This window comes from Nelusetta ayraudi, unplaced genomic scaffold (assembly GCF_046127955.1).
Source record: "Nelusetta ayraudi isolate G7.1 ecotype Tasmania unplaced genomic scaffold, CSIRO-AGI_Nayr_v1 ptg000042l, whole genome shotgun sequence".
Taxonomy (NCBI): Eukaryota; Metazoa; Chordata; class Actinopteri; order Tetraodontiformes; family Monacanthidae; genus Nelusetta; species Nelusetta ayraudi.
The window spans coordinates 11,657,280-11,675,295 of NW_027466092.1; the positions used below are offsets into that span (position 1 = coordinate 11,657,280).

General features: G+C 47.6%; 1 protein-coding gene across 2 annotated transcripts in view; it reads left to right on the plus strand.

Moving 5' to 3' along the window:
* Positions 1-18,016, plus strand: part of ntn2 (netrin 2) — a 50,757-nt gene that overhangs the window by 19,828 nt on the left and 12,913 nt on the right. For both annotated transcript variants that reach the window (XM_076034426.1, XM_076034425.1), the window contains exons 3-4: positions 11,050-11,238; positions 17,535-17,684. In XM_076034426.1, the coding sequence (XP_075890541.1) occupies positions 11,050-11,238; positions 17,535-17,684 (339 nt within the window). The remainder of the gene's footprint in view (positions 1-11,049; positions 11,239-17,534; positions 17,685-18,016) is intronic.

Consider the following 18,016-nt stretch of genomic DNA (forward strand, 5'->3'; position numbering starts at 1 on the left):
AATGAACTGGTAACGTGTCCAGGGTGAAGGCAGGGCTTGCCTGGGATGGACTGCAACAACCCAGGAGGAACCGCGATAGAAAGTGCAAGAGTGAGAGGCGGGAGTGGCCAAGAGGTTAAGTGGACGGGGAACCGGCTCATGTTTGATTAGGAATTCAAAATGAGCAGATGTAGGACCAGAATCAATAACAGCTCCACTCTCCTCCTTCCCATCTGTCAGGAACCGGAGAAACGCGGCGGCTGCCGCTTGATCCTGGCGCATTCAACCTCCACCTCTGAGGTTGGTCCATTTCAAGCGAGGTTTCTTTTTTGGGCGAGGCGGGGGGTTTACAGGCCGTCAGCCTTTTAAATCTGAACAAGCTCGCTTCTAGCCGCAGGGTTTTGGCTCCTCCATTTGACTCAACTAAATGTTCACCTGCCAACTCGGCACCCGGTGACTCCCTCTCTTAGTCGTACCAGAGCGGCGGCCTCGTGAAGGAGCGCTGGTGTTTGCACTGAGGAGGAAACCTGATGGAAAAAGCTGTGATTTATCGGAGGCGACGCAAGGAAACAGATGGATGAAAGCTGCCTGGTGGCCGGTGGTAATGGAGTACGGCCGTCCTTCTGCCGGCAATGTTAACACCACGCATTCACCTGAAAAAAAAAAAAAAAACAGCGGCAAGCAGGCAGTGCATCATGGCCGGGATGGTCTGCCAGAGACCAAGAGGCCTCTTGAGCCCAGTGGATGATAATTTATGCAGCTGGGGGAACCTTCCAGTCCGCCGCCAGCCGTCAGCGCCAGGCACAGCAGTCGCTCGTCTGACGTCAACATCCACCTCTGAGATCGCCGTGAAGCGGATTTGCAGGAAGCCAGCAGCACAGCTCTGGGACGCCACAAGCGCGAGACCAAACATCATCCATCCCGAGTGTTGGCGGCCCACTCTGGTCCAGCCTTATATATGTATATATTCATTAGTCTCGGAGGTCAAGTGAAGGCCAGCTGAGTCCCTGTTTGGGCAAAATTCACCAGACATGGAGATGAGCTGCAGTTGGAGCAGCAGTTGGAGTCACAGTAGTACAATGTTTTCGCCACAGCAGCTTTGATTCAATTTCCTTTATTCAGCGTCAGTTTTTCTCTTCCCTTGGAAAATGTCAGACTGTTTATGTGTATTTTTTCAACTCCATTCGTCGGAAAAGAAGATCTCATCTGCTGTTGTGGAAACGCTGGGATCTGGCAGTCGTGTCTCGGTTGGTTACAAAGTCAACGTGCATTGTTTGTTGGATGCACGCTTCAAAGCAGCCTAGATACATACATACATACATACATACATACATGCATACATACATACATACATACTTTATTCATCTCCAAAAGAAATTCCAGTCTCCAGCAGTGGAGAAGAGCCATGGGATGGGAGTAACTAACTCATCTAAATCCATCTGAGTTAGAGCAAAAGTGTTTCAGCTGTTCCACATGTTAATGCCGCAGCTTTAATGAGCGACACATTATTCAGTTTTTCTTAACAAGAAGAGGAAGTTTAGCTGGAAATGTGACCAATTAGCCCAGCGAATGTTCTCCGTAGACCCTCATTAGACATCCGTCCATGTCATCACCTGAGGGAAATTCCCACCGGTTAGTTACTACCTCTTAAAATAATATGCTAGTCGTTACATAATAGCCGTCATTAGGTCATGTCTGCTGTGTTAATGTGTGAGCCACCGCGTTTCGAATTTACATTTTTTTAGTCTTTTTTTTTTTTTTTCAGGGCGGAAAAGAGAAACGGAACAGACTTGCATTGGACTTGTAAAACCTTCGTCGGAAGAGAACCTTTTTCTTTTTTGGGGGGAGGGGCTAGTTTGTGGTTTCTGGTGGGTTCAGTCTCCTGTTTTTTTGGAAACTATTAGCTGGAATTAGAGGGAATTTGACAGATGGGTTTCTCAGGGAAAGAACGGTGATCCAGCTGAGGTGTGTGTGTGTGTGTGTGTGTGTGTGTGTGTGTGTGTGTGTGTGTGTGTGTGTGCGCGCGCGTGTGTGTGTGTGTGTGCGTGTGTGTGTGTGTGTGTGTGTGTGAGTGTTTTTGAGTATGTGTGTCAGAGGACGACGCCGGCCAGGAACACACTCTCAGAAAAGTAAAAAAAAAAAAATCCCTTAGATGTGTTTGGAGCTGTGGAAACTCTGAAGACCACAGAAGTACAATTTAATTTTTCTCTCTTCCCCTCTCATCGTGCCGCTCACCGACAACTGGCAGATGGCCTTTTGATGGCGATTAGAATTTCAAACCAGCCCTCCGTCCCTCTCCTCCGCACCACCACCCTGCGAAGGCAAGCAGAGGTCACGCCCACCGTCTTCCAGCCGCGGTGCAGATTTTCCCAGACAGTTCCAGTGTTGGCTGGACATTCCTTCAACATGTGCAGGTCACAAGACTTTTTGTGGCATCATTTTTTAATTGATTGATTTTATTAGAACTGCATGCCCGGCTTCTTATTTGTACGAAGGAGCAGCTTCTGTCTACTTTCTCTCTGGATACACAAAGTTTTTCAATGCAGGCTGAAGCTAAATTAAACTCCCTTAGAATTTACATTCCCATGATTCTTTGCTGCACAGTGGTTCAAAGTTGTCCTCCTCAGCCAGTTGAAGTCTGGTTGTCTGTCTCTAGAGGGCAACATGATGCGTCTCTCTCATGTCCCATATTGTGCAAAGCTCACTTTCTGTAGAATCTTTGTCCTGTCAACCAACTCCCCACAACTGAGGGAAGTTGGTCCTTTATGCAGTTTACTTGCAACACTTTTTTAATAGATATGTGCTAAATTATACTAACTGCATCTGGCTCCTTGTAGCATCGCGACAGGCCAGTTGCTGATAACTCTTGTAGGTTCGTGACAACAAAAGCATCAATTTTAGCAGGAGGCTGCAAACAGAGGGCTATATGCAGGTTTTTTTTTTTTTATATTTTTTTTATTTATTTATTTTGCTGCTGCACTAGAATCTGCATGAAGACTTACGGCCCTGGGATGGATAGAATATGGGAGACTTAAACTTCCACAGCGATTCTTCACAACACAGCAGCTTCTTGGTTTCCTTCATAGCTGAAGTTTCGTCGTCTCTCTCTAGAGGGCAACACGATACGAATCTTAAGTAGACACCAAACCCAGTGGGCTAAGGAGTTGAGGGGGTGGGGGTGGAGGTGAGGATGAGAAAAGCCAGAGCCGCCGTGTTATTACCACGTCCATGTGCCATGTTCCTACTTTCGCTAATTGACTTGGAGAAAAGAAAAAAAAACACCTAGCCACCTCTGAGCGCCTCGTCACTGGGGGCTACGACGGAAGCGACGCATCAATTACTTACACAGCGACGCAGACACGCGTGTGTGTGTGAGAGAGAGAGAGAGAGAGAGAGAGAGAGAGAGAGAGCTGGCAGTCAGGAATCTAGGAAGCAATGTCAAACCAACAGAAGAATGAAAAGAAAGGAAAAGAAGAAAAAAAAACACGGCTGTGTTCCAATAATTGCTCAGGTCAGGAATGTTGCTTTAAAATCAACAGCCCTATGAAACTTTGCCTCTGGGCCGGTTAGTTAGCGTGAGACGCAGCAGTGACTTGACAGCAAGGCCGACCAACATGCAGCGTGAGTTCATTCTTTGTTTTGTTTTTTCCAGCAGTGTGTGTGTGTGTGTGTGTGAGTGTATGTGTGTATTTACGCTAAGGGCTGCATTAGGCAAGACTGACTTCCTCTGGCTGATCCTTTTTATTTATTGCCTGGTGTTTCAGCTTCGCTCTTTGCCTTTTATTCCCTCCGTCGCCGTCGCAACTTTGGTCTGCGGCCAAAAGCCCACGGAGGTACAGATTATTTTCACAGCAGAAGAAGCCTCCCATCAAGGCCGACAGAGTGTCGGGTGACGCCGTCAGTAGAAAAAAAACAAACTAAAAAACCCTCCAGATCTGCGAGTGCACGGCTTTGCCTCAGTGCACGTGCCAGTGCCACATGCGACGGAGTCCAGCGCGATTTTTACCCGGTGCTAAAACAAACCGGTGGCACTGCAGTGTGTCCACATCGACCTCCCTCACCCCCTTCTTCCCCCCAACACCAGCACCACCACAGATGTTAGCAATAACCTCCCAAGGTGTCCCCCTCCACCTCCCTCTCCTTCTTCAACTGTCTCTCGTCAAAGGCCGACGTTTCCTTGACATTTTCCCGCCTGCAGCCTCTCTTGTCTTTTTTTTTTGGGGGGGCTGAAATCAGATTTTCTTTTTCTTCTTTCGCTTCCTTCTTCTCTTGAGTCCCCCCTCCCCACATAGACACACGTTCCTGTGTTTTTGCTAACAGTTTGCCTCACTCCTAATGCTGCTACGGGCCTGAGAAAATACGCGGTCTCTGGCGGTGAGCCGGTGTTGCTGGGGAGAAAAAGAGATTCAGGGGCTGTTAAGAGAAAAATATATGTGTTTGTTTACAGCGACGGCATGGCGATCTCCAGGCACCAGCGCGCTGCGGTACTCCCCCCCCCCCCCCCCCCCCCCCCGCACCCCTCACTCCCTGGTCTCGATGTGGGGAATGCAAGCTGTCTAACTAATCAGCTGCCGTCGATGCAGGAGCTGATGTTGTGATGAGGGAAAAATTCAGAGTGAGCCGAGGGAATGAAATCAAGCCGAAAGCTGCGGGGACGGACGGTGTTTGAAAATAAGGGGGGAATTGTTCTGAGTAGCGCGGGCGGTTCGCATTTAGAAGTTGCAGGAGCCGTGGCGATGGGTCGAGCCACACAAGGTGGTGTGTTTTGGCCTCGGCTTCAACGGGTTCTGTGGACGAAAAACAAAGCTTGAGCCACAATGACGTGCTGTTTGTCCAGCGGAGGCAGGAGGGGGTCACCTTGTGTCTTGCCCTCCAACAGCTTTGCACGGACACTAAAAACTCTTACAGAGATAAATAAGATTGTCTTAAGGTTCCAAACACACCTGTGTGTTGCTTCCTGCCTTGAAGGTCTCATATTACAAGCAACAGTAGAGCAGACTGAGGATGTTCAGTTAAAAACAGACTTCTCCAGAAATACAATCTCCAGCAAGCAGCATATTTAGCCCTCTGTTTCCAGTCTTCCATGAGTTTCAGCTTTCCGCTAATACTGCTACTTCATTGCACCTTTGGTTTAAAAGCAGACGATAACAGAAGGGAAGAGCTTACACTTGGCTGGTGGCGTTGGGGAGAGGTGTTGGCGCCCTCCATGACATCACAAATGGCTGTTAGCCAGAACTTCCAATGGGTGGTGCAAGCCAAAATGAGGAAAGGATGGATTTTTCCCAGATTTTTGGCGTGTTTGCTGACAGGATGGAGATCAGGTCAAAAGAAGGTTGCATATAGACTAGGGCTGTTTCTCAATTCAGGGTCTGCATCCTTCGAAGCATGCATTTGAAAGGAAGTTGCGTCATAGCACTGCGCGAAGGCTTGTACCAAATCCCGAAAATCCGAAGGACGCTCCAAATACCAAGTACTCGAAATGCGCCCTACTTTTAGCCGATTCGAAGGATACATCACTACTATCCTTCGCGTCCTTCTGTATCCCAGAATGCTTTGCGTGCTGTTGCAAAGCATTCTGGGATCCTGAGAAGTCAGCTGAAATTAGCGGCATCTACTGGCAAAGACACGACATATACATTTAGTTCAAATTTCACATAAAATATTCCATTTTTAACGTAGAGTTTTTATTTATCTGAACTTCCAACGACATGGTTGGATAGTGAACCAGTGGTTAGCTTGATGCTATGTAAACGTCACTTTCGGGGTTGACCAGCAGGAGGGAACGGGGGTGATGCAAGCAGGAAACACGCCGAAGGCTAAACCGTCCCATGTAGTTATGGGGAGGCAGGTTTTGGTCCGTCCTCAGCCGGGTCCTTCGGAGAACGCTTCCTTCAGACGGAGGATGCTTCCTTCGAAGGATGCAGACCCTGAATTGAGACACAGCCTAGGTCAGTTTTGAGAGACAAGAATGTAGAGGTTAAATTACATTTCCTGTTGCGACCAAAGGAAAAGAAGAGGATTGAACCTGTAATACTCTCATTATTAACATCTTCCTAGATTTTCTTCAGCAGTTTCTGTGTCACCATCGGTCAGAGACTGACCTTCTGCCGTGGCCCTCGCCATTTTTACCCTCGTCTCTGGCCACAGCGGTGGATCCACACAGTTGGGTCCATCTGCCACTTTCTATTTCTAAACCAGTGCAGGCGGCTCATTGGCCGTCACTGACCGGAGGAGTTTGGGGGCCGGGGGGAGTGGAGGTCGCGGTTGTGTGCGGCAGAAGTCACGGCATAGTGAGCCTCACTTTACCTTGCTTGGCCATGATAGAGCGGTTGCACAACAGTCTGGCCCCTGTGATCATGACTCCGGGGATATTGCTTGTGGAAAAATAAATGGAACCGAGCAACCGAGACAGACAAAGTGAAGGCAAACGCGGGACAGAGATAACAATGTTTGGATGTGGTGGAAGTGAAGTGGACCAGAGAGAAGGAACAGAGCAGAGGACTCAAGTCTCCCCAGGCACACAACCCCCACCTCCACCCCACACCCAACACCCCCGACCCCCACCTGGCAAGCCTCCAGCCTAATCTTGTTAAAATCCTTCCCTGGCTGATGCCATCCAGAGAGCGAGGGGGGAAAGATGGAGGGGCGGGACGGACGGAGGGAAACGGGGGGGTTTGGAGAAGGGACACGAGACAAAAGTGTAAGAGATGCGACCGGTGAGACGATCTGAGAGCTGGTCTCATGGCAGCGGGAGGGAGAGGGCGGGAGGGGGAGGAAGGGAGGATTTGGGGAGGAGTGGAAGAGGAATTAAGGAGGCCCTCTGTTCAAAAGGGCTCCCAAGAGCCGGCTCTTAAGGCCGCGGCATGAGGCTAACCGCAGAGACAAGTGGCTGGAGAGGAAGAGCTGAGACGTGACCGTTGAAGACCAAAAGTCAGGGACGTGTCCGCACTGCAGTGTGGCTGTCGTGTCCTTCAGTCCTCGTCGTGGACTATTCAAACTCTTTGGAATTATTTGCTAAAAATACTTAATATTACAGGCCACAAAGTTGTTCTTTTTTTTAAAAGGGATTCCAGTGTCGCATTCTTCCACAGACCTCAAAACTTCAGCCGCCAACAAAATGTTCTTCAGCGAAGGCTAGCATGCTGGCAGTAGCATCTGCTGACTAGCCCTTGTGTACTGAGCTGCACATTTAATCACTGACAGTGTGATATGTTTGCTCACTGACAAATTTTACATTCCTCAGTACGTGATTTTAACCAATTAACCCTAAAAAACAAACAATCAGCGGATGATGAAGGAGGAGTAGCGGTGAAAAAACATCATGGACGTCTGTTTAAGGCTGCTGGGTCATTATTAGTATCGTTATTGAGTTTTAGAATCCTCTGCGTCTTCATCCTTGACATTTTTGGAACACGACCTCACTACCTCATGACGAAGCGTCTCTGGTGTGTGTGTGCGCGTGTGTGTGTGTGTGCGCGTGTGTGTGTGTGTGTGTGTGTTTGCCAACACCGCACACTTCCTTGGCTCTAATGAGCAGCTAATTAACCGGGTGTTGCCCCTACGATGCCCTGAACAGGTGGCTGGAACAGCCAGGCGTAACTCGGCCCAAAACATATACACACAGGTGCACACACACACACACACACACACACACACACACACACACACACACACACACTCCATACACTCCGATGGACCGACATGATGGCAGGAGCACCAGGTAGTGCAAAGTCTGTGTTTTTTTTTTGTCTTGCCAGCGGGTCGGTGGCAGCGGCGCTGCTGGCTGCTGGTGGTGGCTGAGTGGCCACTTCAACTTTCAAGGACTAATTTCAGCCATGGGATTTTGGGTTGTTTTTTTTTGTCGTGCGTAGACATCCAAAATCAATTGGCCGTGTTCACCCACTGGGCTGCAGCGGAGCCGTGAAGGGGAAAAAACAAGGGTTGATTCACCCTCCGACATGTGGCAGGGAGCAGAGAAAAAGGCCGCGCTCGCATTTCACTCGTCCAAACGCGGCCCCAGCGGGCCAGTTTGTCAGACCGCACGTGACAGAGCCGCTGCTTTGAGCTTGTTCAGAGCTCGTCCAGGCACCTGCTCTGAAACCTGAAATATAACAGTCGGGGCGACACTCTGCATCCAGAGAAGTCCCTCAGTGAGGTCAGAGACCAGAAACCGTGCCGGTGGAAGTTCTGGCAACTTTAGCTGTTGCCTTTCTGAGCGGTTTTGTCTTTGCATCCCTCCTTTTATCAGCCATCAGTTTGGCTCCTGAGTCCCACGACGTTCAGCGACGGAGCAGTTTTACGCATCGATGACAGAGAGGTCTTCGCCCGGCGACTGGACCCGACTTTGGCTTTGTTCGGAGAACTAATTACCCGCGTTTGGCACGTTAATGAATTGACAAAACAGCACTCAGTTATTCCCCTGCTGAGCCTAATTGGGGTTTGGCTGTTCAGACGGGAAGGTTGGGTGGGTTGGTGGCTTCTGCAGTTGGACGAGAGCAGAAGAGAGTCAATGAGTGAACACAAACGTACGTACGAGCGCTTGAAAACAAACCCATAAACATTCCAGGGTCTCCGGGCAGCTGGACAAGACTTGGACAAGGTAGAATACACACACAGGCACATGGACACACACACACACACAGACTCAGTGCGTCGCTTTGATGGAAGATTTTTCCATTTTATTCCCACGTCGTGAAACCCCTGTATTCTTTCATGGTCTCCACGTCTCTGCCAGGCGGTAAACTGTTATTCCACCATAATTATTTTCCCTCCCGCCCGTCTACAAAAAGGCGTCCGCTGCTAAAGCCATCGCCGCCGCCGCCGCCGCCGCCGCCGCCTGCCCCTACACATGCTACATCGCTTAAAAAAACCTGCAGCTTTCCTTGCATTCTCCACACTCGGACGTGTCCTCCTCCGCTCAACGCTTTGTTGGGAGATCCGGTTGCACCGCGGTAAATTGAGATGATGCTGCGAGAGGGCCGCCGCTCCTCCAGCCGAGGCGGGAAGAAGGCGAGCCGCCGCTTTCACGCTCCAGCCACAAGGTGTTAATGGACACAAGCGCTCGCAGCTGCGCCGTCCGGCCGAGACGCTTGATCGAGACCGCAGCCCTCGCCGTCCTCTTCGTCACGCTCTCACTCAGGGGAACCTCAGACAGGTTGTTGAGGTGTTGAAGGTGTTGAAGCAGATCTCCAGACATGGAAATGCTGGGGGGGGGGTTGTTTTGAGCAAATGTGATTTAAAAAAAAATACAATAAAAAACAAATATGAAAAATGCTTGTTTTTGTAGCAAATGTGAAAAATGCTTCTTTTTTTAACAAATTCTTAAAAAATGCTAGTATTTTTTTTTTATCTAATGTGAAAAAACGTACTCCTTTTTTACACTTCAAAACACCAGATTTGTTCCGTGTGCAGGCCCTGAGCAACTAACCGCGCTGTCTTGATGTGGCGCAACACACTTGTAGGACAATCCCGCATGTTTTTCAGGTCAGCGTTGATCGGAGGCTTTAGTGGTGCACGAGAGCACATCAGCAGGCGTAAACATGTTACCTTGAAAGGGAGACGCTGTGCGAAAGCTTATTTTCCTAATAGCAGAATTCCACATCAGTTTGTTCGCATTTCAAGGCGGGATTTAGATGAGTATCTTCTCTCTGTCAGGCCTATCTTGACCATGTGAATAAAAAAATATATATATCTCATGAAAACCCATCAAATTTTGGGTGAAAAAACACAAATATTATAGTTTTTATGGCTGCAGGGCGCTGTAGTGACTGTCTGCTGATAAAATCGTATTTCAGAACTTTGCAATGGAAGCATTATGTGTCACATGACCTATAAGACACGAGTACTATGGCACGGTACGCTGTTGTATATCAAGAGAGCTCAGCCTTATGTTACCAGGGCCCTGCGGTCCCCAGATTAACATGCTGGATAATGATACCATGACAAAAGGTCCTGTGTTCCCAAGTTCTAGGGTCCTGTGTTCTGGGCGGGTTTGGAGCAGGGATAAATGTGTGTCAACATAGACTTGAACAGTGATCGTAGATTGGGAACTTTGGGCCCAAGGAACCTTTGTGTTCTCCCTATCAAGACTCCCAGGCAGGAAAGTCAGATAGGGGACTGCACCATCCATCACTCAAATGGAAAGGCATTTGTCACTTGTAGCCATTTGACTGTGTGACAATCGCTTCAGTTGAGCCTGTCCTCATATCACTCAGCGCTCACGTCGAGCTTATTGCTTCCTGTAGTTCATGAATTCTGCTCCTCGTGACAGTAACATCGCTTTCATCCACCCTAAGGAGTCCATCCAATGTTTCACAGATCATTGGCTTTGATGTAACTGCAGGACTGACCTTGCGATCACAAGGCGTGATGCCTTTTAAAAAAAAAATTGCTCGGGTGCCTTTTTTGAACCCGAGTCACTCAATTGGTGACATGCAGCATTCGTCAACAGTTAAACTTTGTTGTTCGACAGTCCAACGGTCTCAGTTAACTTTGAGAGGATGACAAATAGATTTACTTACTGGTCTTTCATGTATGCATTTAAGAAAATAAATATGTTCAAATAACATCGGTGTGAGGAGGTATCAGGGGAAAGAAAGACAAGAGGAACTCGGGCTGAACCGAGGGACGGCACGAGGAGACGGGACCTCACTCAGCGTGTCCCATACATTTTGGCTTGCCTCATTTAGGAGACAACTCGCTCGAGCACATTCCTTCATCCGAGTCGCCCACGCTTTTAATAGACGCAAGAAGTCTTTACTCATCTGCGATTTGTGAAATGAACATCTCTCTCTCTACCTCTCTCCTGTGATTAATATCCGATGGTCCAAGAGAAGCAGAATTCATTAATTATGAACGGGAGAAAATGGGGCCTGCAAATATCACTTCTGATTGATGGGCTTGGGAACGGCTCAGCCTCGCGGGAAAATCTCTCCGACAGTCGCGATACAAGCCTGAGTTAGAAGTAGGGAGAGAAAAGTACCAGAGATAATGTCCTCCTCAGTCAAAGTCTGTCATGATTTTTTTTTTTTTTTTACAAAAGTTGACCAAGTTTCATTTGCTCCCCCGCAGCGTGTAACTGCAACCTGCATGCCCGCCGCTGCCGCTTCAACATGGAGCTGTACAAGCTGTCGGGGAGGAAGAGCGGAGGGGTCTGCATGAACTGCCGCCACAACACCGCCGGCCGCCACTGCCACTACTGCAAGGAGGGCTTCTACCGAGACATGGCCAGGCCCATCACTCACCGCAGAGCCTGCAAAGGTAAGAGACTGAGAGGCGCAATCCCACTTTACTGTTCGCCCCATTCACGCAGTCATTTCCATTTTGGATGTTTCAATGATACAAATAAAGGAGCAGGTTGAGGTGTTGGGTCTAAATAGGTCTGAATCATATTGGATAGGATTGAAATTGCTATTGTACAGTTTCACCCTCTAAGTGTCATAGAGCAAAAGTGTGCAGACATTAAGGACACAATAGAGGGTAAAACATATGGAAAAAGGAATAAACTGCTCTTGGTTATGTCCAAAGCAGTGGGAAAAGTTGAAACTGTGCAATTTAAGCCCTCTAAGTCAGATCAGGTGAGCACTTGGTAAGAACAAAATGTCTGTTCATATGCACGTCATGTTAGCTCTCTAGCTAACCGTGGCTAGATAGCAAACAATAACCCTAGGCGACGTGATTGGAACTGATTTGTGCATGAAAGTACCATGTTTTTACAGATTCTCATGTTGTTTTGTCTCCACACGAAACTGGACGAAAATAACTCAGGACGGCATCTTAAAACTCTGGGAAAGGCGCAGCTTGTCTGCCAGTGAATCAGCTAGTAATCACATGGCCTGTTTTTGGAGGGGAGTTCCACTTTTTCAGTGCCAGTTGGAAGAAAATGGGGTTACGAAAAACGGGATTGGCCCTACGTATGCATGATAAAGACACAGTGCGTTATACCAACAAGACACTTTGAAATGAAGCAACATCTCTGTTTATAAGGTGTCCTATTAACAGCCTTTTGTCTTTGTACATTAGCGGGTGATAAAACACCCGGTTCCTCTTTGGCCGACAGAAACTTAATACACAAGTGTTTTCCCGGGGAAGGAATTACCAACCAGCCAGTGTTTATAACATCTAATGCGAACGAAGGACGACTCCGGCGCTATATCAATCAGTAATGGAGTAGCGCCGTGAATATTTGCTTATATAAAATTGTCACACATTATTACTTTAAGCGCAGCTTGACTCGTCGCTTGGCCACAGGCCGTGCGCGACTGTTTACAGAATGTTCAAACAAAAGCTGATTGAGACGTTCTAACCCCAATAATATTTGTGCAACGTCGATTTCTGAAAAAAAAAAAGAGGTTTAAAATGCCGGTAACAAGTTATGATTGGAAACATGCGCGCGGCCATAGTAACTGTGGCTGAGAAAACACCGTAGCACGGGGGGAACAAATTGACGCCTGGAGCCTGAAGCTTTTCTGGCCACCCACCAAAATGCCTCCCTGCACCACACGCACCACATAATATTATCGCTTGACCAAAACGGCCTCATGGAAACATGTATTTTATCCCGTCTCACGTTTGCGCCGATCATTTTTCAACCCGATATTACGCTGGAAGGATTTCTGTCGTCTTGCTGGCCTCGCTGCTAAAACAACAACAGTTTCCTGCGCTTGTAGCTTAGGAAAATATTTAAATCAATAGCAGACGGGGAGTGTTTTAGATTTTTTTTTTTTTTTTTTTTGATCCTGCTGAAGGTAAAGAATCGCTCGAGGAACGCTGCGGCAAGGGGGGCTCGCCAGCGCTCGTCGCCGCCGAGATCTCACAGTTGAGATTTCACGGCGAGGATCTCCCGCTGGTTTTCCTCCCGGGTTTTCCCTCCACCGCCAACTCAAGCTGTAACCAAACACCAGGAGGGTAGGAAAAAAAAATGGCACGACTTGAGTCGAGCGCGGACGATCCGGAGGCATTCATCATATCGTGGCAAAAGCCTCCGGGCAGTCACTTGGTCACATACCTTCAATGTGAAGTCACCCGAGCTGCACCAGAGCAGCACCAGGAGGAGATCAGCTTCAGGGCACACACACACACGGCACGCTTCTTGCCGTCCTATGTGATCATTGTGTGCCGCGCTGTGCAACATTGGATCCTCAACAACTTTGGTGGGATCATCAAGTATGAAATTGGCAAAGGGTGCAATGATTGTTTACTAATTTGCAGGCAACGACGTACGTCAATGTGCGACGTAATCAATATGAAACTCGGCTTCAAAACATTTTCATAGTTGCCTTCAAGTGCGCAGGAAAAAAAGAGGAGAAGGAGAATTGGGACTTGGTCCTGGTTTGGCAAAAGAGGCAGGCTTGACATGTGGTGGAGGTACGTAGTAAATCACTTCCACTAGCAATTAGCATTTACGCTACTAGCATTTAACAATATTACATCTGTAAGTGGTATTAATCCACGGCAACAGTTAATACATATAAATAAAAAGATTAAAAAAACTCGTACTTGAGATGACCGTAAAATATCTATCTATCTATCTATGATGGTCACGTCATTTGCTGCTGCATTTCTTTTGGTTGGTTCAAAGTCATCGGTGGTAAAGCCGTCACGTGCTGAGACGATCGACCCCAAGTCATCATAGAATTTCACAGCAGGCCGTCAAGACAAAATTGTAACGGAAAGCAAAAGGCGGCGTGAGATTGAACTCGGCCGAGCTGCGGTCGCTGTGGCTGATCAGAAGAATCCAGCAGCCTTCTTGGAGCCGCCGCTTCCCCTCAGCAGCCGTTTATAGCCGTAGCCGTGCCCTCCCTCTGCAACTCTTGATTTTCCTGCCCAGGATCATGCGTAAGCCTTTAAAAACCATTTGTTTCTCTGCACTGTTGTCGATTTTTCTTTTTTTTCAGGCCTTCCTTCTGTTATATCTCCGTCAATTGGGGTCAGGGTGGTGGTAAACTGCCAGAAAAATAAGGGCAACGCGGCTGCAGCATCAGCACGCAGCCCTTTCTGCAGCTAATGAGCAGGCTTTCAAAATAAAAGCAGCTGTAAATCCTTTTCCAGTGCTGCTCAGGAAAGCACTTGAGAACGATGCTGTTGTCGATGAGATGGAAATCATTGCCAGAACTTCTGAGCATAATATTTGTTTTGAGAGAATAATCACTCCCAAAAAACCACTCGAGGAATTGGTCAAGATCGACTCCACCTGCTTCATTTGATGCAAAATATCTTCGTGCAGAGGAAAAACTAACAAATTCTGGGAAGTGATGATTATCAGTAAGTGCTGGAAAGACTGTTTGACTTTGCCAACCTGTAAAAGAGCAGATTTTAGTTAATGTAGGCAGTCCACAGCTACACACCATCTATTTAGAATTTTTTTTTAGATACCATTTTTCTATTAAGATTTAAGAAGAAATGTTAAAGAGAACTACAATTTCTACAAATCATAATTCAGTGTCTGTTTAAACATTTCTTCACAATTTAATAAAAGACAGACAAATGACGTGTTATAATATAATTAATCTATATTTGATATTAACTTAGTGAGGTTTGTAATCTTTATGCTTTTTCAATGAAAATGATGCCTGATCTCTTTTCTTTTTTTTTCTTCTTTTTTTTTTCAAACTAAGACCACCTCCTCCATTCCCACATATACTAATAACTGCTGACAAAGTGCAGGTCTGCAAGGTCTTAAGCACACACACACACACATACACACACACACACACACACACACACACACACACACCAGTTAAACTCCTGTCAGAGAACTCCAGGTCCCCAACTCGGTGCTCGTCACGTCTGCAGGCGAAAAAAAAGTCCTGAGAAGTCGTCAACCAGCGAGGACGTTTTTACTGCTTCTTAACTGGCCTGAACCCCCCGACGCATAAAACTTCAAGGCGAGGGGCTCGGGGGTCGGGGAGGGGGTGTGCATGTGGGGCAAAGATCGACACCAACCAACCCCTCCACCTTCCCCAGTCACATCCTCTGGTGGCTGGCTGCTTGTTTACTGAGGGCAACAGGCTGCAGAGTCCAGGCTGCCTCCAGCGCTGAGCCCTGTGGAGCGGACGGAGCTCCGATCGCCTCGCAGCGGTTCAGGCATCAGTGTTGGGAAGCGACGGCCGCGTGTCTGAGCACGCACCAAAGACTTGTGTCTAGACTTGTGGCAGACGGATGGTTTGTTATGAACAATGTTGCTCGACGTGATCGCTTCCGTTAAATATCGACCGTCTGCCTGGACGGTGTGTTGGACAAACGCTCGCTAGCTTCGTTGCTCCAAGCCAACAAATGACGTCATCTGAAAACGTTGCTCTTCTATTATCCAGCTATTTAACGTCATTTTGCGTAATTGGCATGCCAACTAACACACCAAGTGCGAAAAATGTTGGTTTTTCTCTGTGTTGCTGCGTTGAAACCAACTGTTTGGATTGTTGGGGGCTTCCTTTGTAGGAAGCCAACCTGATTATCACAGTGACACCTCTGCAAACATTTTTTTTGTGGGCAACGCTTCATCACCTGAGAGCTAGTAGCCATATTCTAATATAACATATTATATATATATATATATTAGTGCAAGCAGTGAGGGGCTGGCCAGTCAGGTCGGGGAGGGGGAAAAGAGTCAAAACAGCCTCTTCAGGTTGGGTGAGAAAAAACAAGCTCATAACAAACAAACCTTGTTTGTTGTTGGAAGAAGACCACCAAAATTAATTCAATGAGATGAATTGATTTGCTGAATTGAATTGAATTGAATTGAATTGAATTGAATTGAATTGAATTGAATAAACTTTATTGATCCCCCAAAGGGGAAATTTGACAAGTCACAGCAGATTATCAAATCTTGAAATGGCCATTATAGGCCCTCTTTAATGCAAGACCTTCTTTCCACCATTCAGCCTTGAAGCTTTCTTGCCTGATTCAGTTGCAACTCACTGAGACTTCACATAATGTGAATGCTGACGACAGTGATCTTAATTTCTTTGCAAACATCAGATTCCCTGTGTGTGTACGACTGTGTCGATCATTTCAATTTCAGACGATCACTCGGGGAAACGAGCAGTTTGCAAATCAGAAGTGCGAAGGAAACCGTGAAGGCGACATCTGCTGCAGGAGCGTCGTGTCCTTGACAAATGACTGCGGGTGTTAAAGTGAGATTTCGGTTTTAACACGGCTGTCTGAGCAGACGGTGCTCGATGCCTTTTCCCGGCCGACATGTGGAGGACGTCGTTCCGGACTCGTCTCGACGTCTTGGAAGTTTCCTCCTGTTTTGGGCCCGCATGCCTCGGGTGGTGGTGATTTTGCACGGGCGCCGAAGCCTCAGATTTACGTCCATCGGCGGGCGGCTTCAAACGGAGCGCAGCCGCCTTGACACCGGTGGGCTTCCACACTCCCACCAGGGCCAGCGTGTGTTCCGTGACCATCCGAGCTGCTCTTAATCCCTTCCGACACACAATCACCCTCGGCTGCGGCTCAGGACTTTAAACCCTTTTCCTTTTTCCGTTAAACAGGTGCCCGGATCCTTTTTTTCCCCCAGTTTTTTTTTTTAGGGCTTCCCTCTGTTGTAGGAGCAAGGGGAAAAAATGTCCGGCGCAAATAAACACGTTCACAGCTCCGTGCAGCGGTGGGAAAAGAAAAACGGCGGCGTGTTTAGCAGCTGCGCTTTCTGGCACCAGGCTCATCGGTTGCAGGGTTTTTTCCGTTAACGGGTAATTCCTCCCATCCTGTCGTTCCTTGATAGTCTTGGACGATCGCTGCTATTGAGTTACTGCTACAGCCAACTCCATCTTGTTGTCAGGATTTTTTTTTTCTTTGGCCTGTTCATCAAAAACTTAGTTGAAAACGAGAAGCAACGCAGACAGAGGGCTCCTCTTACACTTTGGGTCTTTTTTCAGAGACACAATATCAAACTGAAGCCAATCGCTCGCAGCTCCGTGGAGGAAAGATCTAAAGGTCGAATGTGCTGTTTGATCACTCGTGTGTTTGTGAGGCTGGACTGCTGTGAAATGTCAACGATGTGTTTATTATCCAAAGAACAAATGGCTGTGTTTTTTGTTTTGTTTTGGGTTTTTTTTGGCCACTTTGCTTCGATTCGCTCTTGTTTATGCTGCAGACACACCAGAGGCTCCGCTCAGACCGCCTTCAACTTTCTCTCCGCTGTTCCCCTTCCTCTTTGCTGAACGTCCTGTAAATATCTCCAGGAAGGTTTTCAAACCAACATGCCAGCTCTTGTTCCAAAACGGCTCTTTAACCTGAAAATATGCTTCGGGTTTCTGAAGGGAGTTCAGTAATTTGCCTTAACGAAGAAAAAAAAAACTGCTGAGAAAAAGGCTTTTGCAAAACGAGGTGACCTGAGCTTTGCTTGTTGCTGTTGGCGTTTTGCTGGGCACTTAGCGAGCTTTTTCGGGAAGTACCAACACAGCTCTACAGGCGGCTCTTCAGCTCTTCAAGCTGCAGGCTGAGCTCAGGTCCGAGGATTCATCCACCATCGCATTGCAAAAGATTTCACGTGTTTCTTTTTTTTCCCCTTTTCCTCTCTTTTCACACCTGTCCCTCCCCCGTCCCCACCAACCCAGCCTGTGACTGCCACCCAGTGGGCGCGGCAGGCAAGACGTGCAACCAGACCACAGGACAGTGTCCCTGCAAGGACGGCGTCACCGGCATCACCTGCAACCGCTGCGCCAAGGGCTACCAGCAGAGCCGCTCGCCGGTGGCTCCCTGCATCAGTGAGTAGCAGTCATGACCTCTCAGTATGACGAGTACTGTCTGTAGCTTGGTACCAGTGTAGGAAACATGTGGAAAAGCATGAAGGAAAAGTTGAAATAACCTATTTGGTACAAACCTAATTTTTGAAGGACCCACTGCAAACTAATTTTTGAGTTTTTCCTTCTGGATTTCAGTGGAGGATAGTAAATCGCAAGATTATTATTAAAAGAATCAGTCGTGATAATAGAGTTGTTTTCCCGAAAACCAATAGATCTACAACAAAACAGAATATTTAGCCCTTTGTTTACAGTTTACTGCGTTGCTGTACCTTTTTCCATGCTTGGAAGGGGAC